General features: G+C 35.4%; 1 protein-coding gene across 3 annotated transcripts in view; it reads left to right on the plus strand.

The window, feature by feature from the left end:
• LARGE1 (LARGE xylosyl- and glucuronyltransferase 1) overlaps positions 1-27,076 on the plus strand; it is a 375,788-nt gene that overhangs the window by 273,302 nt on the left and 75,410 nt on the right. For all 3 annotated transcript variants that reach the window (XM_083365626.1, XM_083365625.1, XM_083365627.1), the window contains one exon: positions 17,861-17,965. In XM_083365626.1, the coding sequence (XP_083221752.1) occupies positions 17,861-17,965 (105 nt within the window). The remainder of the gene's footprint in view (positions 1-17,860; positions 17,966-27,076) is intronic.

Genomic DNA, 27,076 nt, shown 5'->3' on the forward strand with positions numbered 1-27,076 from the left:
TCAGTTATTAGCACAAGTCTTGTGTCCAGATAAGTATGTAAATTCTTACTTGTACAGACATATGCTTGAATAAAACATATTTTCCACAAATGTAGCTCCCCACCATAGATTTATGCACTGTTTCAATTAAGTGAGGAATAACTACTACTAAACATGGAATAATTAACTCAATCCATTTCCCTGGTTACAGATTTTACACTACACAAGAGCATCTATTTAAATATAGGAAAGTGTCTTCTTTAGTATACCAAACATGCTATTTGTAATGGAAGACTTTACAGAGGACTTTATAGGATAAGAGATTAGATTAATCACAGTAAACATCTCTTCTGGATAAACAGTTCAGACGATTTGTTCACAAGTTCCATATATACCATGATAATCACATGGTAGGCTGCCAAAAAAATATTAGAAGAATGACTGGATTGTTGTTTTCTGTATCTCTTGAGTGCTGTCTAATGATTGTCCAGATTTTGTCAGCTCTGATCTACAGCCACATCCATACATATGTAATTTATATATTTACATTGACCATTTTGATATTCTCTTTTGGTAAGTAATGTTAAATTCAGAAGATAGAAGAGGAAAGGAAATCTAATAAAATCTACTTTACATGAATTCCATTTACCACAGTTTTCCTTGAAAACGATCCTTGCTTTTATGATGTCCATAAACAGAATAGAATAACAGAGTTGAAAGGGACCTGGAAGGTCTTCTAGTCAAACCCCCTGCTCTGGCAGAAACCCTATATCATTTCAGACAAATGGTTGTACAAACTCTTCTTAAAAACTTCTAGTGTTGGAGCATTCACAACTTCTGGAGGCAGGTTGTTCCACTGATTAATTGTTCTGTCAGGAAATTTCTTCTTAGTTCTAGGTTGCTTCTCTCCTTGATTAGTTTCCATCCATTGCTTCTTGTCCTGCCCATAGGTGCTTTGGAGAATAGCTTGACTCCCTCTTCTTTGTGGCAACCCCTAACATATTGGAACACTGCTATCATGTCACCCCTAGTCCTTCTTTTCATTAAACTAGACAGACCTAATTCCAGCAAGTGTTCTTTATATGTTTTAGGCTCCAATCCCCTAATCATCTTTGTTGCTTTTCTCTGTACTCTTTCTAGAGTCTCAACATCTTTTTTGCATCGTGGTGATCAAAACTGGATGTGCTATTCCAAGTGTGGCCTTACCAAGGCATTATAAAGTGGTATTAATGCTTCACATGATCTTGATTCTATCCCTCTGTTAATTCAGCCTAGAACTGTGCTGGCTTTTTTGGCAGCTGCAGCATACTTCTGGCTCATATTGATTATCCACTAGGACTCCAGGATCCTTCTCACAGTTTCTATTACTGAGCAAGGTAGCACCTATACTATAACTATGCATTTCATTTTTTTGCATAAATAGTTCATATAAATCTTTTTCTTTTCTTTTTTCATAAACAAGTTTTATTCATTTTTTAATATTTACATAAACATGTACAGTATTTGTGAAAAATGTGGTTGGGTAGTTAAAATAAGAAATAACCAGTTGTAAATAGTTCAGGTTACATCAACAGAAATGCCCTCTCTAATTCCCTTAGTGATTACATAGTCAAAATAAGCAAGTTACTATACTTCTAGTTATCACCTAGTCAATCAACAAAATTTAAAATATATTTTCAGTAATAGATATCAATATTCTGTTTTTAAATTTTATCTAATTGCAATAAGATATTCTAGCATAGCCTATAGTATATAGGAAAAAGCTTAATTTTGGGTAACCCACAATTCCCTATTTCAAAAAAGAATAATTCTTTTGTCTACAAAACTTACATTGTTTATTACAAATCATTCTTATGTTTTACCATTAAAGTCTAGATTTCATCTTAACAAATCACCAGTTATTAGAAATATATTTTTTTGCATTAACAGTTCAACAATTATTAAAATGCTATCTTTTATATATAAAATTTTAGATTCTATACTATAATTCAAAAGTAACCACTGAATATTCTATAAGTCATCTTGACCATACATCAATTATTAAAATACTATCTTTTGATATGTCATTCCAAATTCTATAATATAGTTCGGAGTTATATTCTGAAAGCTTACTTTTGTTTTCCTTTACAGATCTAAAACCTAATGTAAAATCAGTGATATTTTTTAGAGATTCCCCTTAATCTATTGAAAGATATTTTTATAGCCTATCTTTAGGAATCCCAAAAGAGAAACAAGTTCAGTTTTTTAAATCTAACTCTTGTCTTTCTTTTGTGCCAATCATGCTTCCCTCTTGGCATCTTTAAATTCTCAAATGTATCTTCCTTTCTTCCTATACCCCTTATTTGAATCCAGGGAGCGTATCCAAATGTCAGTTTTGTAAGGAAAATGTCCCCTTTGTAACCACGAGTATTTTTGCTCGTGACCTCCCGTCTAGACTACTGCAACGCTCTCTACATGGGGCTGCCCTTGAGGACCACTCGGAGGCTTCAGCTGGTGCAGAATGCGGCCGCGCGAGTTGTGATGGGGGTTTCCCGATACTCCCATGTAACACCTCTACTCCGCGAGCTGCATTGGCTTCCGGTTGCCCTCTGGGTGAGATTCAGGGTGCTGGTGATGACCTATAAAGCCCTGAATGGCTTGGGTCCAGGATATCTGAGGGAACATCTGCTGCCAGCATCAAGCTCCCTTCGTCCAGTGCGCTCCCACAGGGAGGGTCTTCTCAGGGTGCCGCCGATAAAAGACTGTTGGCGGATAATACCCAGGGGAAGGGCCTTCTCTGTGGGTGCACCTGCCCTCTGGAACCAGCTGCCTGTGGAGCTTAGGACTGCCCCCGACCTTCGCACATTTCGCCGGGACCTGAAGACCTGGCTCTTTGAGCTCTCCAGCCCAGGCTAAGAATTTTTAACTGGGTTTTTTTAATTTAGGGATAATTTAATCTTTTTAATTTGTTTTTAACTTTTGTACTGGTTGTTTTAAATACCCTGTAAACCACCCTGAGTCCTTCGGGAAAGGGCGGTATATAAATCTAATAAAATAAAATAAATAAATAAAATAATAATAATTCAGTTTTATGTGGTTGATATAATATAATTGTCATTAAATCAATCAAATCTTTTTGTTCTTCCAATTCTATCTGGGTTAGGTAGAAAGTAGTAGCTGGTATTATGGTTGTCATTTGATCAGTTGAATTCTCGATATAGTGTATTTGAAGGGCTTTAGTGTCTTCACTCTTGGTGTTGCTTACTTCAGGTGCTGTTGCTTTTTGACTTGTAAGTTTTGTAGTTGCCATTACAGTTTGGACTTTAAGGTTTTCTGTAGGTTGCTTTTATTGTTCTTTGAAATCTCCTATTTTAGTGTTAGTTTACACTTCTTCTATTTGGTTTTGGGTTATTTTTTCCTCATTTACAGTCAGCATTTGATTTGGTGGCTTTATTTTGTCAGATTTTTCTTGGAGTTTGGTTTTAATTTGCTCTGTCATTGCCATGATTGTGTCCAGTATCAGTTTATAATCAAGTGGTGGGATATATTCATCCATTTCATTGTTGTTTGCAGTTATATCTTCCATGGAGGCTGTTTTAATAATAGTCACAGATTTTCCACCTCCTGAAGAGTTGTATTCAGTGCCAGGTGTGTTCCCACACTTATCTTTAAGCATTGTTTCAAGGACAGCTCTGTTATTTAGTCAGCTCTCACAACAGAAAAAGGAAATTTACTTGCTGTACCAGGTTTTGCCACAAGATATCATCAATAACATATAACATGAAATGTAAGATATTTTTTTCTTTTTCTTTTTTTCGACAAATTAATATAGAACTTTTGTAGGATTAGTCCAAATTTTTTCTTTAATTTACAGCTTAGAAAGAGGATAGGATAGTGGAGTCCCAGCAACAAATAGAAGCTTTTTAGTAAATACAGATGAAATTGCTTAAATTCTTTGCTGAATTAATTGAATTTCCTTTGTAGCTTTGAGGCTTTAAGATTTGTTCCCAAAGTAGATATTCACCATTTTCTCAAAAACTGGGGAAAGAGATTTTGAGAAAAGTCCCACAGGAAGATGGTTAAGGGAATAGGAAAGGTAAAAGCTCACCCAGGTCCTCCAGATTGCTTCTTAGTACTAGGTAGTACTTTTAGCTTTCGGTAGGGAGTGGCTTAGTGATTGGCCATCTTAATTTTTTTTATTTTTATTTTTATTCCATTTATATCCCGCCCTTCTCCGAAGACTCAGGGCGGCTTACAAGCTTAGCAGTAGCCTTCATTCTATGTATACGCCTGCTTATTAGGGCTTTCACACACCCCCAAGCGGCATTATTACAAAGTCAGCTTAATTGCCCCCAACAATCTGGGTCCTCATTTTACCTACCTTGGAAGGATGGAAGGCTGAGTCAACCTTGAGCCTGGTGGGATGCGAACCTGCACTAATTGCAGGCAGCTGGTGTTACTTAAGGAGGCATTAGCCCACTGCTCCACCAAGACTCTTATGGCCGGTCTCTTCTTCTTCTGGCCAAAGGAGATGATCCCAGATTCCAGCAGAGGGCTGCTGCCCTTCTGCAATCACAGGGAAGTCCTCCTCTTGGTAATCACCCCTCCAGGGTGATTTTTGACCCTTTTTAGGGTCCTCCAAAAAAGAAAGAAACGGATGGCAGGAAGCAGACTGTTTCTGCACGTCCGGAAGCGCTGCGTGCACAAACCAGAAGCCCTATATAAGTCTTTTTCTAATCCAAAATTCTCCTCTCTTTCTTTTAGAGAATGTAACCTCAACATTATCAGTCTTTCTCTTCCTCTCAGCACATGAAATCTCATTTCATACATATTTACATTGTGATTTAGTCTTCATTTATTCTTTTGATATGATTGAACCATCTCAGCATAATTACTTTTATGATAGTTACTCACTTTTGTATTTAATTTGTATTCATTTGGCATCCCTTTATTCAAGAACCCATTTACCTTTTTTTAGTTGCACAAGCTTTTGAAATACCACATTCCTACTACACTCAACTTTGGGATTTATTCTGATACATCAAATCTACATCCTCATATTAGAAGATAGTACCAAAATCACACTTTTAATCACAGCCATTTTAATAAGCATTCACTCTTCTTGGTTCACCATGTTACCCACTATCTTTCTTAGAGCATTGTATATCTCAAATACATCTTCATCTTTAGTAACATTCTACTATTCCATTTGGTATGAATTTTCATAATTTATTTATAACTTGCAATTATTCACTATGTCTTCTCTGTCAAATGTCTCTTGGCTTTCAAAATGTTACATTTCAGATTCATGCTGTCTCATTGCATCATACAATCTAACATTCACTATAAATCATTCTGGTTTCAGCCAACAACATAATATCACCTGCAACAAAAATAAATGTACAGTCATGTCCCTAACCAACATACCTCTAACAATTACACAATCAATTGTTATACATTTATTCATATATACATGAAAGAACTAAGGAGACACACACATCCTTATACATAAATTTACTTCAAAACATCAGATATTTTCATTCAAATCTACTACCACTTTTTCTCACACATGTATATTTTTCTTCCTTTCAGCCATTTCATTTACTAAAATATGTTTAGTACAATGTACTAATCATACGTGCCAAGCTACAATTTTCCTCGGGTCCTGATTATCAACCGATGGGCCCTTAAATTTATAAGCAATTATCAATCAAGAATATTTTCAATATTTGAAGAATTCATTGGTAATATTATATCCTTTTAAAATGTAACTATATTACCCAAAGATTTTATACTGTGTTGGTCAGATTGTGATTAAATTGGTGTATATATTGTCATTTATAGTCACTATATCTATTTAGCTTTGTATTTTGGTAGAAAGTTGTTCAGAAAGATTATACAACAGTCTTGGTAAATAATTATAATGTGACTTCATTGTCCCTTTGTCACAAGAATTGTAGAATGGTTAACATAAAAAACAAATTCAATTTTTCCTGTTAGCAGATATGTATGCATGTAAAATATGAAAAAGAATTTTAATGCTTTATTTCACAGACGCTTACACCTTTATCATTTTTTTCTCTTCTGGATTTGTTTTGTTTGGAGTTTTTTTCTTTCTTTTATTATGCTGTTTTGTACCTTACAGTTGTTTCCTATTCCCTGAATTTGCTCTTCCTGAAATAAAATGCTTTTTTGAGTCATAAGTCTTAAATCATGTCTAATAAAATACAAAGCAATATCATACATGAACTAAGGACTAATAGGCTGACAGTTTTTGGTAATACAATATTTGAAATGTACTCTAGCAGGCTTCTCTATTTTTAATTTGCATATGTATAACTAGTGGCATGGAATCACTTCACAGTGGTGGTCTCAGACTGTCACACTGGAGAGTATATGACAATACAGCCAAGGGGGCAATGCCAGTTGTGCAAATCTCAACCATTATCCTTATTCTTTTCAAAGGAATGCCTTTAAATTCACAGTCACTCTCCCCATGGTGCACAGGCTATTGCCTTTATATTACCACACATATACAAATCCAAGGGCATCTGTTGATAAGTGACATGAATGCACTGCAGAAAATAGTCTTTCAAAATCTAATTACCATTTTAAAACCATAAAAAGTTTACACTTGATAGCTCGCTATGAGGATCTGAAAAAGAATACAAGCTTAGGGATAGGGCAGAAATGGAAGGAGAAAGTCTTTATTAAACAACAAGGGTTCTGTCATTATCAAGACATTTGCACCCTGTTGCCTTATGCCCATCAACATTATCCAGTGTGCAAACTCCCAAGTAATGAAGTCTGAGTCTTTCCCCATCTGTCTCACTAAATGCCACTTGGAACAAGCGCCTTTTCATTTGACAATAAAATCAATGAATGAAATATTATAGAGCTGAAAGACTTGGTGCATAGAATTCATAATGGGAGCTGCTTCTGCTCCAGTGAAGTTCTCAGCTGCTCACCAGCTTTTTAACCATATTATTTCTTCATTTGTTTTATCTTTATTACTAATTCTTAATGGAAACTCCAGCCTGATCTTAATCATCTCCTTGCTTGCTTTTCAACCCTAACTTTTGTAATAGTTCATTGTGTCAGTAATTAGGAACTTTCTGAATTAGTTATTTGCTATATAACTATTTTAAACCCTCTCCAAGCAGGCGGTTTCAGCTAAATTTGAATCAGTGCAGTACTGCTGTGTTTTCATGACATTTCAACTTTTCAGTACTTCTTCTGCAGTTGAGCCTGTTGGGTTCCAGATCAGTGCAGTACAGGATGAAATGTTATCAAAAGAGTTTACAGCATTAAAGCTGAGGCTGCCAGGTGAGTTTCCATTCGTGGGAATTTGCCTTATTTCCCTTACTGCTAAAGTCAAGGTGATTACCTGTGATACCTCACCATGTTCTTAAAATGTGCAGTAACATGGACCTCATACTCAACAACGCTAAACTTTTTTTCTCATGTTAAAATCAAAAACAGTGACTGAAGGCAAAGCAGTCTTTGCATTTCTCCATGGGTAAGCTGAAGAAACACTGATTGGCTCATGGGGAATATTGAATATTGCAAGGATGATAACTCCCATCACTCATTGAAGAGTGTGAAAATGGTTTTGAGTGTTTTAAGGGTTGAACCTGATTTGTTTGGGAAGCAGTAACATTGATTACAGCAGCAATCTTGTTGGAAAGGCTAGAACTTAATGTCTTTCCCCATCTTTAAAAATAAATTCTGATTCCCTTTGATTGAATAGAGAGAGATGCTTCAGAGTAAGGAGAAATGTTATTTTTTTTCCAGTAAACTACTGGTGAGGAATGAGATATCTCTTCAGTTTAGATTAGTTGAGTACATTATCTTACTCTGTTTATATGCACATAGGTTTAATTCTTTCTTGGGAATATTTTTCTTTTAGTATTATGTATCTCTGAGTCTCAGGAAAAATGTACTGATGGTTTATAAATAATCATAGTATGAACAACCTAGCAGGGATGTTGAAACTCAAAATCTGAAAACCCTTGTATTCTGAAAATTACACTCAAGAGGGCTACTTTAAAAAAGCTATTCCATATAATTCGGAAAAATCATACAAGAGGAATATGTTATTTTACTGGATATGACAATTCATTGACAAGAAATTGGTTATCAGTAGATACAATATAAAGCAGACTTGAAATCTTTGCAAAGTTTGAGACCACTGGATTTTCAATAATTCATAATAAAAACCATGCCTTACAAGAATTAATATAGTTTTAAAAAAACAATGAAAATCCAAGGGTTCAAGAAATACAAATGTAGATTATAGATTCCATATTACCGGTAATTGTTTAAATATATGTTCCTTAGGGAAACAATTGGTTTATGAAGTTTATGCTGTGCCATTCTGGCTCTTGGTTCTTTGCTTGATTTAGGGCCTATCCATCATAAGCAGATATTCCTCAAGGGTTACTGTGAAAGGGATGCAGCCTTCAACAGGAAAAAGTTTGCCCATTGGCATGCTGTAATCCAAAACCAAGTATATTCCACAAAATTTAATACACTATAGCACTGGGTATATAGATAGGGATGATCTAATGCATTCTTTAGGGAGAACAGTGCAGCTCATTAGAACATTCTGATACTATGCTCATTGTTGGAACCTTTCCTTTATGTGATCTATTTATTTGATTTACCTACATGTGCTCAGAGTTCTGGGAATTTCATTCCCCTAGATGGCTTTACCCTGGGAAGACTAACTTCTTTTGCTAAAGTAGTTTGCCTTGTTTAGATCCATATAATTCAAGGGAAATCGGTGTCTGAATTCTGTTGAAAATCTGAGGATTTATCATTGTTTCTCCATAGTAAGACCTACTTCATTGTCTGTGTCTTACTAAGAGAAGTCAATTACACCTTCAGAACTGTTAGTACTTTCTATTCCCAGCATTTAAATCTTTCTTTGTAACAACACTGTAGATCTATAATTTGTCTAGAAGCCAAACGTTGACAATGTGAATTGGCTTCTGCATAAAAACAAATCAATCGCTTCTGTGAGAAGCAATAGGTATATATGTTTACAAATAGCTGTCTGTGTCAGCTGGAGGCAAGAATATATATATTTTTTAATCTCTGCAAAGTTCATTAGTACCACTGGAGAAATAGGCCCTTCAGTTTTTATTTTAAAACGTCAAAACAGAAGGAAAACATCACAGTTACATAATGTCTGAAACCAGCCAATCGTCACATATTTTGAACTAGCAAGTATTGCAGATAAGGTGCCCCAGCCTGCATCTGATGGGAGCTTCTGCTTCCATTATAATTCAGGTCTTGTTTCCAAGGGCAGACATTTTTAAAGAACCTCAGTTCTGGCTTTTTTGATTGTTGGGAATCAAGGCTCTGTAGCTGGCTATCCACGTACTGGTTTAATTTATTTAAATTAAAAATGATTTATATCAAATTTAGTTTTGTTCTGATCTTTCTTGATCCTTGGTTTGAATTTCACCTTCCATTATTGAATATACTCAGACATTGTATGTAGTAAAATAATATATAATTCTAAAGATAGGATTTAAAGATGTAATATTCTTGGGTTCATATTTCATGCTGATACATGGGATGCTTATTGGGAAGAGAATCTGCAGTTGGTTTGGATTTACAAAATCTCTGCAGAAGAAATAGTTCTATTAGTATAAACTTTAATTTCTTAAACTAGTAGATAAGAGATGTTTAGCATCAGAATCACCAAAATGTCTCTTACTTGTTTCTCAAGATATGTTTTGGAGAATAATGACCAACTGTACATGCCAAGGAAATGGCAGTGTTTTCAATTACACAGATGCATGCTCCTGACAGGAGTCATGCTAACTACCTGGCTTATCAGACAGTTTAATCCCCTTGAATAATAAAATAATGTATCTGTGAAAGACATAGCTGTGCTGCATGAGCAATTACTTTCATGCCTTCAGCACAGATTTCTTCAAGTTCATTTCACTATGTTATTATTAGCAGTTGTGGTGGTGGTGGGGAGACCCTTTAATCCCATAACCACATTTATTCTTGTTATGGAAATATCCTTCCCCACAACAACTCTGTGAAGTTTCCACATGACCTTTATTCAGTATAATGGGCTTAACTCTGTGAGATGAAAAATCTGTCAGAATGAATCCTAGCCACTCATTAATGGTGCTTAGTATTTTTGATATACATTTGTTCTTAAATCCACTTTGATTTTTACTTGATCCACAAACTCGAGCCAGGTACAATACAATATTCCATAAGCTGTGGTTTATAAATCACAATTGTGTTCTCACATCCTGTTAATCCAAAAACAAATAGCACTGTTCACACCCAGCCAATTAATCTGCTAATGCAATACAGTCCCAGGTGAAATCCTTCTGCACAGGCAAGAAAACATCTGAAATTTATGGCTTAAAACAAGAAAGCCTTTATCCTCTGGGCAAATTCTTTAACTTAATGTCCTTTTCAGGAAAGCACATCCTTTTTGTGAGTTAGAAAAGGTAATGCAATTGATTAAATATGGTATGATAGAATTATTACTATTTTTATGATGATATTTTATATTGAGATAACCAATGCTGTTAATGCATAAGTCTAGTGCCACTAGAGACTTGTGCCACTAATATTTCATTATATTTAAAGTACAAAGTATAGTTAAATCATTATTCACCCTGGAATACTGCCCTAGTGTATCTCAATAATCCATAACTGACAAGGCTGGATGATTGTCAGGTTTAGTGATTTTTTTTCTTCCATCCATATTAGATACTTCTGCTGACACTATACTTTAAGGAGTTTAGGAGAAGATAATTAAAGTAGGTTTGGAGAACTCACTTTAAAAATTTAAAAATTTGGCAAGTTGCTTAAAAGCTGCAAAGGAACTGATAGATTAGCTGATGAATTGTCTGCAAGATTATAAAATAGACAAAAATGTAGGTTTTGTGACTCCTGGCCTTCATATCATAATAAAAGTTTCAAATGAGGACCATACTTAACCTACTGTTAATTGATACCTGCGGTTATGTTTTATATGTGCACTTAGGGTTATTACACTCAATTTCGGCTCAATTGAAAGGCCTTGCAACTCTGATGCCAGTTTTGAGGGATTGTTAAGGTTCACTCTTTACAAGGAGGCAAGGACAGTTTCATTAGGGGAATGGCCCTACATTTTATTTTCAAAATTACATCTAGCAGTGACTGCAGAATTGTTGGGCTGAACCACCACACATTTCATTCCAGCTTTAACACAGCAGTAAAATGAGTCATTATGCTAGAAAATAAAAGAGACCTGGGATGGGTGGATATATTTTTTCTATCTTGTGGATATATCAAAGATTGTTGAGTTTTGTATTAGTATATTTTTAATTTTGTAAAATTAAGTAGCCCCTTGTAAAATCAACACACAGCTTCATAAACTTGTATTTAAGGCTATTTAGATTATTCCCGTCCTTGGATGTATAATCATAGTAACGATTATAATTTTAAATGAGTATTAAAATCCAAATAATTTACCGGAACATAATGTTTATGGTGTGTGTCACGGCTAGGATGCTATGGGTATTTAAAAGTTAATACTAAGTCAGATGTGGCTGCAGACTGTACAGAAACATTTTAGTCAACCTTAATTGAAAGAAGGGGCCTTAAAACTCTCATCTGTCATATCAGTATTTAATATATAACAAAAAATAATTGTGATACATATTGAAACTCAGACATTCACATACAAGCAGCTTTTCTCTTAGATAAAGTTAAAGAAGAACATTCCCACTTCTTCTATTCCTGTGATTAGACATTATATTTTCTTCTTAGGAATTCAGTGTTTCTGAAAATAGCCCCGTGAAGTAGGCTATATTATCATTTGAATTATCTTGACTACCTTTGAAAACTGGTTTCTCAGCAACTGTTCAGTCTTGGTGTTACCATTTCTTTACTTTTCTATCCCGTGACATTTTATACAACATCCCCTTTGGGTCATGTCACTATACCCACTATTTACTCGTTATGCTGTCTCCTCAATGGATCATATTTTTTTTGTCACCTGTGGTAAAGTTTAAGTACTCACAAATAATCGAGTATAAGAGATTTTGTAAAGACATACCATTGTTTTTTTTTCAAAGGAATTCTTTCCTTTTTTCTTTTCTTTAGCTATACACTATGCTACAGTGTAGACAATGACCCAGCTTTACTTGATAAATCTTCTGTACGGTCATAGTACTGCATCTTTTGCATTTTCTCTTCCTAGCTTTATGAACAAGTAAAGAACGCGGCTTCATTTTCATAAGCTAAATTTGTGTCTCAAGAAGCAATGAATGAGCAGAGTGCACTTAATCGTAACTGTAAAGTTACAGCAAAGAAACAAAGACAAAGCTCATGCTGTTAGTCACAGAGTTTTACCATAATAATTCTTAAGATGGACAGACAAGCAAAGCAGAATATAGAGCACTTCAAATGTGGTTACTGCTGCATTCTCTTCAAGCAAAGGATCATAATATTTTCTTTGTCTTTCAAAAGGAAAAAGGGATTGGTTCTTTTTTTTCCAGGGTTGCCAAAGATTAGAGGAGCTAATTCTTCACTTCAGAGAATCCAGGTTTGAAATGCCAACACAGTGAGAAATGAAATGAGTTTGGGGAAGAGCTTCCTCGGGGAATTGATCAGAACACAATAGAACTTCCAGAGGCTTTGGAACTTTGATTTCTGCTAAAAAGAACTTTTAATGGTACCAGTATCTTTAACGACAAATTTAGTATTAGTGACTGAAACTGGGCAGCAGTGGCAGCTAGACAGAAGCTCATAAGGGAACTCTGAATGTTTTTCATCATGGAATTAAGCAGACCCACAGTACACTGAGTACATGAATGGGGACATTAACAATAAATTAACCTTTTTCTCAGTATCTGTCAAGTCAATGAAAAAGTTTTAAGAGTTATGAAATATTTATCGTTAATTTTCAAATGTATTGAATTCTATTGTATGCAATATATTTTGAATTGAACAGAAAATGAAAAAAAAAGTATTTTCATGACAGGAAGCCACTTGCTCAAGGACAGTTTTTCTTCAACAGATAAACAAAGAGTCCATTTCATGAAAAGGAAATCAACTTGAAGGCAACTTCTTTCCATGTGCTACAATTCCCAAATTTTGCAGAATGTGTAGAAAAACAGTTTCCTTATCAAGGAATGGAAGGGAATTTTCTAAGTAGATGATATTATTAGTCAATGTTTCTCAAGTGATAATACATGGCAGCATGGTGGGATTCAAATATGTGAACAACTGGATGCCGCTTCCAGAAGTCCATTCTGGGCCTGGGCAACAAAAAAGTAGCTACCAGTTCTGCTAAAGTGGTGCGAACTGGCTGAATCCTACCACTGCATGCCAGGTTGTCAAAGAGTGTCTTCATATTCCCTTTCAAGCAGGCTTCCCAGTTGGATAAAGTATATTGAATGAAAGCACCCCAATGGTTTCAGAACTGTGTATGAGGACATCAGGTTTCCATGCAAAGCTTTGCTAATTTAATCTTACAGTCACTCTTTTGGGGGCTATTATGATGGAACGGAGAGCAATAAGGAAGATAGAATAATATGTTTTTAGAATTATAACTATTCTGAAGGCTGTTGTTTAAACAACTACTTGCAAGCTCCTTTGTTATAAGTGGAAATACCACCAGGAAGACATTTTTTTTAAAAAAACAATTCTTTATAGTAATATATTTTATGGGATATATTGGTCTTAGATATGAAATACTTCAGTTTTCTTGAATTCTTATATGCCTTTTCTTCTTAATAAAGGTAAAGGTAAAGGTTCCCCCGCACATGCGTGCTAGTCGTTTCCGACTCTAGGGGCCGGTGCTCATCTCCGTTTCAAAGCCGAAGAGCCAGCGCTTGTCCGAGGACGTCTCCGTGGTCATGTGGCCGGCATGACTAGACGCCAAAGGCGCACGGAACGCTGTTACCTTCCCACCGGAGTGGTCCCTATTTTTCTACTTGCCTTTTTACGTGCTTTCGAACTGCTAGGTTGGCAGAAGCTGGGACGAGTAACAGGCGCTCACTCTGTTACGCGGCACTCGGGATTCGACCCGCCAAACTGCCGACCTTCTGATCGACAAGCTCAGCGTCCTAACCACTTAATAAGTCTTGTCAAAGTGATTCTGACAATCATTCTTAGAATAGAATCACTTTTGCTTTTAGGCAAAACCAGGGTCTGACAAAAAAGAAGGAGATAGCTAGTGATTTTTATCTTAATGTTCTTTCATTGGAAAAGGGACCCAAAAGTTATTATAGATTGCCAGTGTTTTGCAAGCTGCAGCATTTTAAGAGAAGCTGATGTAAGACAAAGAAATACCCTTGTTTTTTCTTTCTTTTTTGTAATTTTCCCAAGAAAATTTTCCCATTGGGAGAATGAAAATAGCTTCTCCAAAAAGACATTCAAATTTCATGAGAATTGTATAAAACTCATGAAACTTCTACCCATTAAAATATGGTTTTAAACTAATTTATATATGCCCTGTTCACCGCCCTGAGTCCTTCGGGAGAAGGGCGGTATACGAATATAATAAACTTAAACTTAAACTTAAACTTAATTTTAGACTAATTTTTATGGGGGGATCATTTGAAATTTCATTTAAAACAATTTTATTTTCTGAAGTTTCTGAAGACATTTCTTGCTTATCCAACTTTAAGTCCAGTAAAATCATGAGTTTTATTTATAGAGGTTCCAATTACGGTAGTTTAGGGCATCATTTTAGTATCATGGTATCATTCCCAAAGTTTGAGAGGCCTAACATTGCAGTGCCAGCACAGAATTGTCTAAAACTCTAGTGGTTAAGGCACCAGGCTAAAAAGTGAGAGACTATGAGTTCAAGTTCTGCCTTAGCCATGAAAGCCAATTAGATGACCTTGTGTCACTCACACACATTCAGCCCAATTCACCTCACAGGGATGTTGTTATGGGGAAAATAGGAGGGAAAAACTATGTTTACAAAGCTTCATGTCATGGCTACTAGCAAGTTTAGCTTAATTGTTTAACAAGAGTCAATAAAGAAGACACTACAGTCCTTGAAGAAAAGGATCAGGCCCTGTTCATAGTTTCATCCCACATCCCCTAGAGCAGGGGTCCCTAACCCCTGTTGGGAACTGGGCCAAAGAAGTAGGAGTGAGTGCACAAAGCTTCATTTGCATTTGCACAGGATCTACTTTACGCACGTGAAAACATCTGCTCCCCACCACCATCATTGCTACCGCTGCAGGTCCATGGAGCCAGAAAGGTTGGGGACCACTGCCCTAGAAAATCCTAAATACATTTCAGGACAGTCTAATTAAAATATTAAGAATATCATCTCACATTGTATCTTAAACAGCTTCCATAACAGTTACTCTACTATCACTGCCCTTTCCCTCCATCCCTCCCATCCCAAGATGTCTGGCTTAACCTGGCCTAATAAAGTTATTCCATATTTAGTACCATTTATAATTAAATAAATCATAGTGTACTTTAGAAAAATACTCTTTTTCTTTTTCATTAAAAGTAACTAGTGTGATTTGAACTTTAAATGGGGTTTCATCAGGAAGTTGTTTAATTTACAGTATATATTCTATGAGAGTTTCTTCTCAAGTGATAAATGGTTTCCCCTCTGGCCTCTATATGGTAGTGAAGATCAATCAAGATTTGAAGTATGTCATTTATAAATCCAATCCTCATTCCAAACCATGTCTAAATGACATTTAAGCATGTTTGTGATAATATATTTGTTATAGCAGCAGAAAATGGAAAACAATTGGAATAGAATGACTAGGAATGTCTGTTATACACACTCATATATCCTAGCTTTTGGAGTCTTTACCATGTAAAGACTGGTTGGCAAAGTACAATAGCAAACAGGAACATTCTGCTAATTTCATTGCAGTCTTACTTGTCCCTCAATATTCTTTTGTGGAAAATAAAACTGCTAAAATGTGAGTAGTATAGTTCTTTGTTAAAAGGGGTACAAATTTAAGGTGAGAAAACAAATCCATTAAAAAAGTAACAAGGATTGTCATGACCTGTTATGAGTTCATTTGACGATTTACCCCTTTCATCAGTATTTGGACAGTTTAATGAAAATAGACTGATAGTCTTCAGAAATATTCAATAGCAGTTTTTTGCAAATGGGACTCTCACATTTCTCTTTAGATATAAAATCTTCCTAACTGTGAAGACTGCTGAGATATGAAATGTATTGTTGGACAAAAAACAGGGCTAGCTTGTTCTTATTACTAATAAAGTTTTTCTTTTTCCTATCTGAGCCATGCTTGATTACTGTCAATAGGGGTATATATTGTGTTTTCCCAAAAATAACACCTGGTCTTATATTTTTTTTGCCTCCAAAAGATGCACCAAGTCTTATTTTGGAGGGATATCTTATCCACCTACCTTAGGACTGCTGCAGACAGGCCTCCCGTGCCCCGACACCTGTCATACTACTGTTCGAATTCTGCAGCCGCACATCAGGTGGTGCATTGCTCAAGTCCTGGCACTTGCTGCAGAAGGCTGCATGGCTTTTCGCACCGGTGCTGGCGCTCATGGCAGGAGGCCGCATGGCTTGTCACACCAATCATGCCGGTGCTGCCACTCATTGCAGGAGGTTGCAGAGTACATTGTGCTGCACGGTCTCCTATAAACAGTGGCAGCGGTGCAATGCACCATATGGCAGTGTGACAACCCATGCAGCCTCCTGCCGCAAGTGTCAGCAGCGGCACAATCAGCACAACGACACATGCAGCCTCCTGCCACAAGCAGTGGCACCAGGGCAATGCACTGTGTGGCTGCAGAAAAACTCAGGCAGCAACAGGTGTCAGGGCGTGGGAGACCTGGCTGCAGCGGTCCTAAAGAAGGTAGGTATGGAGCGCATCGGGCAGCTCCATCCCCTTCCCTAGCTTGATTTTTATGTATGTGCCTCGCTGCAAAACTAGGGCTTATTTCAGGGGTAGGGCTTATATTAGGCACACACATAAAAATCAAGCTAGGGCTTATTTTTGGGATAGGTCTTACTTGCGGGGAAAAAATCTGGGGGCAAATGTCTAAAACATCTAAACAGCTAAAGTATCATATAATGAAAAACAAAAGTAAGATTTAATCAATTACAATTTTGAGGTACTCATGGAATACATGTTGTAATATCCAGATTTATACAATATCTTGATGCTTGGATGGAAAAATTAATGTAACACATACCATATGTATATGCTTAGTTGGATACATTTTAAATATAGTATCTTATGATTCAGAATTTTTAAATTGTAACAATATGATTATATAAGATTTGCTTGAGAGAGAGAGAGTTGAAAGGTGAGATAAATTAATTCTGTAAACTTTTTTTCCCCATAATAGAATGCTTTATGAATAGTTGTAAATAGAATTGTACTATTTGGAAAATATTATGAATTTATTTTATCACTTAACGTTGTTGGAGGCTGTTGTATGTACTGGTTAACATTTTTAAGTAGCCCAATTAAAAGTAATGTATTAACTCTACTTTTTAAACAGTTTTGTAGAAAGTATTAGAATTTTCTTGAATGAATGTGTTATAGGTAACAAATCATTAAAATGCATTTGATTAACTTTGGTGTGAAGGGAAGAAAAGGTTGAAAGATTTTTATATATTTATATCTTCCATAAAAATATGCTCAGGATAGTTCTCAAGAAGTATCTTATTTATTACTATTACATAGTTTGAGGACTTGCATTTTTTCTGTATTTTATTTTGTTGAATATATAACTCATATTTCTAAGTCAAGTATAAATTGCAATAAAACAGATTTATATTTCATATATGAAATGTGCAGAATGCATATTTCTCTTTTTGCATCTACTTGTCTATATATTATGAGTATCTTCCTACAAGTTGATTTTTGATTTGATTTGTTTATTTGTGCATTTTTAGGTCAGCAGGTTCTTGGTTTGGTAGAGAACCAGAGTGACTGGTACCTAGGAAACCTCTGGAAAAATCACCGTCCCTGGCCAGCTCTTGGAAGAGGTTACAATACAGGTATGTTCAATAGCATCCTGAAAGAAATGTTGTTTCTGACTACCAGTGGAAAATACACTGTTTTAAAGAAAAGATGTTCCTTCCCACTCCTGAAGCATATGAGCACCCTCTAAAGATTAGGAGTGTGATTGCAACCAAGGCCAAATTATGACAAGCTAGAAAGTACAGTAATATATTGTTTTATTTCTGTTTTTGCTACAACACATCTATTTAGTGTATAAACTAATGTGGAGCAATGTGTTTTGACTGATTTTTTTTCTCTTCTGCACTCTGTCCCCTTCAAACATTTAGATTTAGATTCAGTCATTTTCGGAAAAAATACCATTCAGTAAAAGGTGATAAGAGCATTCTAAGCTCATATAATCAAAACCTGCATTCATAAATTTTAAAGTGCTACTTGAAATTTGATCCGACAAAATGAGTTGTTGGACAACAAATGGTTATAGGTTCATTGAACATCTTGCTGTTTTATAACTGTTTTATATTTAAGTATTGATTGTTACCTTTTTAAATATGTGAATTCTGTTTTAAATGAAATGCATTCAAATAATAATAGATGTAGTATATCACTTTTTTGATGGCAGCCTAGCTGCTTGTTAAATAACTAATGTCGTCAAAGAAATCAAACACCACATGGTACTGAAATCACCAAGTCATGGCCCTAACTAGAAATAAAGTGCATATCCCCCTCCAGATATGTGCATAACCCTTCTCCCTGGATATCACCTACTGTTGTGATTCAGGGTCAGCCTGTGGGTTCGGCAGTTGGGTCAGACGACTCAGAGGAGGAGGGGGTGTTGAAGAGCTTGCTGAGGGGGTTCAAGATCTTGCTGATGAGAGCCCTCAGCCAGGCCCCTCCCACTTGGTCACAACGGAGACCCAGCTGTGTGAGCCTGACAGCGTGGATGAAGATGACCCACAGCTGGCCCTGTTCAAGGACGCCCGACGCAGGAGGCAGTCAGTCTGGAGTAAACAGAGGAAGGCAATGGGGCACCTCAGAAGGAGGCAGAGAGAAGCCACGCCCTGAACTGTATAAAAGGGGAATGCGTGGGAGGGCTGGTTTGCTGAAGGCAACCGCTTGATTAGTTCCTGTTTCATAGCTCCTGTTTCATGGTTGGTGTCTTGTTTTGCTCTGTTATATGTTAATAGATTTGGCAGGCTTAATTCCAGCCTCTTGCCATTTGTAAAGGGGTTGTCCCTGCCTTTTCTGCAGGGCCGGTAGCAGGCTGGTACAGAACACCTACCTAACTCTCCTCCCTCAGTGTGATGCAGAAATAACGAGGTCATAACCCTAACCAGATACGATGTGTTGATACTACCTCGATCAAGAAAAGTGTGAGAGTGAACTCTAGATGCACGATTAGTTTAACCCCGAACCTAATTCTATGTGAATTCAAGCCACATTCAGGGAAAGAGAGTATGCACATGATATCGCAGGAGTGGGGGATATGCAGGTCGCTTCTGATTAGGGCCATGACTGATGATGTCAACAGCACATGGGGTTTGTTTACTTTGATGACATCACCGATCAAACAAACAAATAAGCTGTAGTTTAAAAAGGGATATACTACATCTACTAATAATTTATTTTTATAACATCTCTTCATAATTTAGAATATGAAATGAGAATGCCTTTTTGCTTTCTAGTGGTCAGTTCATGCTGTAAAGATCTTTGTACAAATTTCTCAGATGTACAGTATTTCATGCATCGGGAGTTAATCTTCCTTTCTAGCTTGATTCTTTGCCGTTACTTGTTAACCACAGTAAGACAGACATAAAACATCAATTGTTACAACCGGAGTTAAGTTTGTAATTCAGTGACAAGACTAATATTAATATAGGAAGAGTTGGATTCAAATCCCTGATCTGCTACAAAATTTAGAACTATCCAAGTATGGAGGGTATATCTTCAGCATAGTGATAAGATCATAATAATGGTCTAAATAAATCTAATGCCAAGCTGTCATATTCTCTTCCCCCATAGGGAAAAAGAAGCATGATTTCTGTGACTTGATTTATGGGGAGGGACAGACTTCTCTACTGATTTGTGTATAAAATGTGAGCAGACATACCAGGTGGATAAAGAACATACCCATAGGCATCTAAATCAGTTCCACCTCATACTTTAGGTGGCCAGATAGTGACTTATATTATGTTAGCATCTTAAATAAAAACAGACAGCACTGAGGAAGAATCCATTTCTAAAGGAAATGTTCCTATTAAAATAACTTTGTACCACCAACCAGTTCTTTGTGGCAGTTGAAATGTTCACCAAGGAATTTCTTCAGTCTCTGTGGAATAGATTTGCTATTATGAAAAGGCTAATACACAACAATTATATTAATGCCATTATTTATATCAGAGTCCCCAACCTTTTGGGCACCAGGGACAGGTTCTGTGGAGAAAGGTTTTTCCATGGACCGGGAAGTGCGTGGTTTTGTGTGCTGCCTGCATCCCATGGATGGGGCTTAGCTTGTTTGTGCGGACCGGTTGCTGGCATGCCGCGAACTGGTACCAGTCCATGGACTGGGGGTTGGGGACCCCTGATTTATATTATGATGTAAAGGTGTAAGAAGATTATGGTTTTGGAGACAGGTACTATTTTGGAGACAGGTACTACTTATCAAATAAAGACAGGCTTCTCTGTTGAGGGGATTATCATCAAATATAAATTCAAAAATTTAAATGAGTGTAATGAGATAATATACAAAAAATGTCATTGCTTGGTAAAGTTAAGAGAATTATAGAAGGGGGAAGACAGTGGATTAAGTGAGTGGATAGAATCTATTTATTTGTTTTATATCAGAATTTCAGAAATTATAGAATGGTTCTTAGAAAAGCTATACATTATTACTAGCAGTAGAGCAAAATGACAGGCATAAATGTACATGCAGTCATCAATAGTCCTGTCTGATTTTTCAGGAGTACCAACCATTTAACACGGTGACACGGTGGCTCAGTGGGTTAGGACGCTGAGCTTGTCGATCAGAAGGTCGGCAGTTCAGCGGGTCAAATTCCGAGTGCCGTGTAACAGAGTGAGCGCCTGTTAATCGTCCCAGCTTCTGCCAACCTAGCAGTTCGAAAGCACATAAATGCAAGTAGAAAAATAGGGACCACTATGGTGGGAAGGTAACAGCGTTCCGTGCGCCTTTGGTGTCTAGTCATGCCGGCCACATGACCACGGAGATGTCCTCGGACAAGCGCTGGCTCTTCGGCTTTGAAACGGAGATGAGCACCGGCCCCTAGAGTTGGAAACGACTAGCACGCATGTGTGGGGGAACCTTTTAACCATTTAACCAAAAATGATAAACACTAGTTGAAATGGTTGGTAGGGCCTAAGAAAATGAAAGTGAACTCCATCCACTTTATGAAACCCTGCCTTTAGCATAATCAATTCTTGTGCAGAGTGGGGAAAGTATTGTATTATTATATTCCATGGTAACAGTAATTTTGCCTAGTATTTGACCCCTAGAAGGCAGCAGATATCCCATTTATTGCTATGATGTAAAGGCAGTAAACAAGGTGGTGTCTTCATTCAGTTTTGCCCATAATATGCATTCTAAACTTCACAAACTTAAACTTGCAAAAGGAGAAAAAATTACAGGATCTAAAGAGAGATCAGTGTATATTTATTGTTTATTTACTCATATTTTATTTTCCACCCACCATATATTTTCTCATCCTCTTTTTCTTCATTTATGTAGTCATTTTTTTAAAAAAAAATGTCTTAAAATAAATACAAAATTAAGAAAAAAATAAAGTTGGAACATTTTGGGTATGGCTCTAAGCCTTGTTATTAACCGTTTGTTGCCAAAATTAACTGTATTGTCACACTATATATCACAACAAATATCTACAAATAAAATAAATACAACTTTGGAATGTGTAATGGGTAAATCCAGTCAGCTTAGCACTGTTGACATACAGGAGTACAAGAAATAATTATTGCTAGTTTGTTTTCTGCCTACAGTGCTACACATCAGGAGGGAATTTACAACTAAAAATGCCTTTAGTATAGTATAAAATATTTTAAAATAAGACATATTACAGCAGATTGAAATTACATTTAATTGCTAGGTTTTATTTTTTTTCTCCTATTACAAGAACACTGTATCATGTGTTATAAGAAATGTACATTTTTCTTTTGCATCCCTATTGAATAGTCAAAATCGCTTGATTAAAAATGCTGAATTAATAAATCCAAGTCAAACTGATTCTCTCTCATTTGCTACCCATCCAAGTTCACATGTTTGTCTAACCAACAACATTCTGTCTTTGGCACAGATACAAGCAAGTAACTTTGAATGTAATAAAGACTGAGGGTGGTTAGATAGAACAAGCACTTCCCTGATCAAACAAAGCCATTAAGATGCATTCTTATCTCAAGACTGCCGAAAGGAACTGGCAAACGGGTGAAGAAAAGGCTTGTTTGGAGGTTCTAGAAGGCAAGCACAGCTATCATACCATTGACTAAAGATTGATACACTCCTCCCTGAGATGGTTGTTTCTTCCATGAGCATACAGTTCATGGAAGAACACAAATGGAGGTGAGGGAGGAAGGGGACATTGGCCTAGCTAGACAGATCAGCTGAATTAATTGTGGTGTCAATGGGGTGTCGGATGTCACAGCCAGATCACCTTTACATCCAGAAGAAAAAAGCTTATCATTGAAATGATTGAGTGGTGCTCCCTGTCTCTCACACATGCATATGACAGACAGACAGACAGACAGATGATATATTCTGCATCAGGCAGGTGATCTGCATAAATATAACAACCTCTGTAATAAAGGATACTTAAGTGGTTACATTTTGACCCTGAGTCACATGAAAAATTAATGTGCAGTTATCTACATTTGAAAATACTATGGAAGGTATTTTCTTGGAATGTCTGCACCAAACAAGGAATCAATACTTTGAATGATTTGATTTTACAGATTTCAAGCGATTGTGTTTTGAATATAACTTACTTACATTTGCCTTGCTTGGCAATTTTACAATTGAAATATGTATTAATTAAAACAGTGCATCTGAGAGGTCTTATCAGTCTCCATGGTATCTGTAGTCGAAGGAACTAATTCTAGGATTATTTTCTTTTGTCAGGTTTATTTCATATCACCATGAGATATCTGGGATTTCTTTCTCTTTAGTAGATAAACACTAATTGTCTTTTCCCCCTCTTGGTATTACAATTTTCTATATTTCACTAGTAAAAATAACTTAAACATTAAAAAGAAACATCCTGCTAAGCCGATATTCCATTCCCCAATTTCCTCTTCATCTCTTACACTGCAGAAGTGGTTAGTTGTGGGGAGGATCCAGTGCAAACAGATATTTTATTTGACAGCCTCAGATATTGCTTTAACTTGAGTTCACGTATAATAGCTGACATTACTCTGAACAGTTACTCTTGACAGTCTTGCGTGCTTACAATATACTCATGCATTATTCTTCTATGTTTTAGTCAGCTCAAGCTTTCATTTTTCAGTTCCACAAAGCTATTAAAACCTTTTTTTAAGTTTATATGGTTGAGAGAGAATAAAAAAGATATAGAGTTGAGCTAAAAAAGCAAGTGAATGAAAGGAAGATTGGAGAGGAGGTAGCAGCAAATGCAACAGCATTTTTCTGAAACATGGAACAAGAGGTCATTGAGTGTGACAGTTCAACTTCTCCAAAATAGCAAAGGATGGATTATTGACAAAGTCAGCATATGTCACTATAAAGAAAACTGTTCAAAATTGAAATGTATTGTTTGACTCAGTGCTCAGTTCTTGGAGAGAACAAAGAAATAAATCTGGGAAGAGACGATAGTGATAAAAGAAAGGTAAGGCTTATCAGATGCCTGCTCAGTGAATTAGAATCGCTGTCAAATAATATAGCATTAGAATAGGAGGAACTCAGAAGCCCCTTGAAAAGTCAGAGATACAAACAAATTGTGTCAGAATGGAGAATAAATATAGCACTTAAATCAAACATAACACTGATTTGAAGAAAAAGAGTAATGAAGATACCATCACTTTATTTGCAAAAATTAATATGAGATTGTATCATTAAATATATTAGAAAAGTTCCTCTAGAGAAAACTTAACACCTTTTGATTTCTTCCTTCTAGCTATGTGAATGCTCAGAATAGCCTTAGGAATATTTCCAGGCCAGAGTACTTTCCCCCCCCCTCTTTCTATAGGTATGGATAAAGACTTTCCTTCCTTCCTATAGGAATATAGGTGCATTTCTTTTGTGCAAGGAAACCTGATGGGTTTAGTTGGCAGGAATACATCAATACATCAAACATTGAGAAAAAGTCACAACAGTAGGGAATTCTATTGTTTGGTCTTATTGTTCCTTGAACATTAAGGAAATAAACTACTTGTTATAGTGTAAAGTTAATGTCATGTTTATGATGTCTTAATTAAGGAAGTTCCACAGAGTAGGTTAGATCCTTTTAGAAGTAAATTGGGTTTGTTTCTTAACTGGATTCTGTCTTCAAGTTCTGAGGTAGACATGCTACTTTCCAATCAATATAGGTAGGAAATAGCTGTGCTGATATATTAATTCCTTATATGGTCAGCTTTCAAAACCAGAAAAGTCAGACTCCTGTTCTACAGAATTCAATACTGGACTTGTCAGAGATTGAACTTGACCTATACTCTTTCACTGAATTATGGAACTTCACCAACGATGATTCTGCTTTCAGATAATGGGCCAATAATACTCTCTTAATTGGTGAGAAAGAAAATAGAATATCCTGTGAGCTCTTTGGGCTGTAAACAAAATGATAGGAGTATTTGATTCAGGAATTATAGAACCATAGAATTGAAAGAGAAATAGGAATTAGGAAAGGAAGTCCTACTTCTAATAGTCTGAATTAAAACATATCTAATGCTTTAGTTTCCAGTTTTCATTGAACATGTCCATATTTCACTTGTCATCTAATGATGTGCTGCTGTGAAATGATCAAAATGCAAGCATTCAACCATTTTATAAATGCAGTGGTTTTTGTCTTCTTTTTGTATGCTTTCAAAGGACATTTCAGGTAGGAAATGTAGTTTTGCTTTAGGAGTTCAACTAAAGTGTGGGAGGAAGTAGAATTTTTAATGAGAAGCAGAGGTGTGAAATTAAAGAGTGAGAGTAAATATGATTCAAAATGGTCTGTAGTGGATAGTTAGTTTTTGCTTGTGGCCAAAACTCCTTTTTCTGACGCCAAAGCCAATGGCTTTAGAAACTGCAAAGTGGGATACAGAATGAATAATTCTTCTTTTTCAGATTATTTAGAGAGGGGCTGCACTTTAATAACAAAAACAAAATATTTAAGAATTAGCCAAATAGAAGCAGACTTATACTAAATATGAAGAATATGGAATATCATTATAGGCTTAACTACCGGTACTAGTTATTAAATACTGATTCTTTAGTCTTTAATATCATAGATATGAAAATAATGACTTCTGAGGCTGTGTCATAGTGATTGGAAATTTCTAATGATAGTTACTTTTTATTTCTAGTATTTGAACCAGTACTAACAAAGATGGTATTCCTAAAGCTTCTATACTTTATTTAGATGAAGACTGACATGCTGTTTTACTAATGAATGTTTTATACTCAAAAGGCTCTTCTCTAATAAAGTTGATTAAATCCACTGTGGACCAGTAGACTTTATGACACATATGTAAGAGTACTCAAAGATGAAAATTTGCAATACATTTTTGGAATGAATTCATTGTTGAGTTCCTATGCTGTGCTGAGATTTGTTTTCATTAACATGCTAATTGTTCAAACACTTCTCTGCACGTAACTAGCTGTAGGCACCTGACATGTTTTATTTTTAACATAATTATTTCCGTTATCATCTGAAAAAAATGATCCATGGCTATTCTCTCTTAGTACAGTTGGTTCACAATGGGAAGCATGCAGTTTTAGAAAATGCACACAATGATTGGCTGAGCTGACACATTGGGCACAGATTGTGCTAATCTGTGGCTTGTTTTTATCACTAATGAACAGCCATTATGACTTGGTTGACACTTTATGCTAAGACATAAGCCATGATTTACAAATGAGAATAGCTGGATTCATGCAATGCACTATTTCAAAATAAACTAAACAAACCACATTATGTCTTGGAATAATTGCTGAAGCCAATATTAGACTGTTCTCTTCAATTGCTTTAAGGCATTGAAGTAATATAGCCAGAACTGAAGGACAAAAACAAGCAATCATATACAAATGTGTCCATGAAGAAGAAAATTTTCTTAGATATGTGATTGGTTAAGGCATCAGAAAAAGACTTTTTACAGTCCTGTTTAGGTTATGAAACTTCTAGGAAAGTCTGAAAATAGCATTCTGATAGTATGATCCTTCATTACATTCTTTGAGCAGTATTAAATAAAAAAACAATTGGATTTACAAAATAATCACATCCACAAAATGAAAACTTTTTCCCAACTATTATATCCCCACAGAGGTTAGGGCAGTTGCCCTGTCCCATTTTAGGTGATCCTTACTCCATGTTTATTCTTATAGTTTCCTGAACTGCTGAATAAATTGTGTTTCATCACTGAGATAAAATTTCATCTTGGGATATACTTTTTGTTTGCTTAATTTTTATATTGTTAGCAATTTTTGGAAAAACTGGAAAGGCAAGATATAGATTCCTTCATGTATGTACCATTCCTAGTATGTGTGTACACACACACACACACACACACACACACACACACACACACACATATATATATATATATATATATTTATATATATATATTTATATATATATATTTATATATATATATATATATATATTTATATATATATATATATATTTATATATATATATATATATATATTTATATATATATATATATTTATATATATATATATATTTATATATATATATATATTTATATATATATATATATTTATATATATATATATATATTTATATATATATTTATATATATATATATATATTTATATATATATTTATATATATATATATATATATTTATATATATATTTATATATATATATATATTTATATATATATTTATATATATTTATATATATATTTATATATATTTATATATATATTTATATATATATTTATATATATATA

The sequence above is a fragment of the Vipera ursinii genome (genome assembly GCF_947247035.1).
Source record: "Vipera ursinii genome assembly, chromosome: 6".
NCBI classification, from domain to species: domain Eukaryota; kingdom Metazoa; phylum Chordata; class Lepidosauria; order Squamata; family Viperidae; genus Vipera; species Vipera ursinii.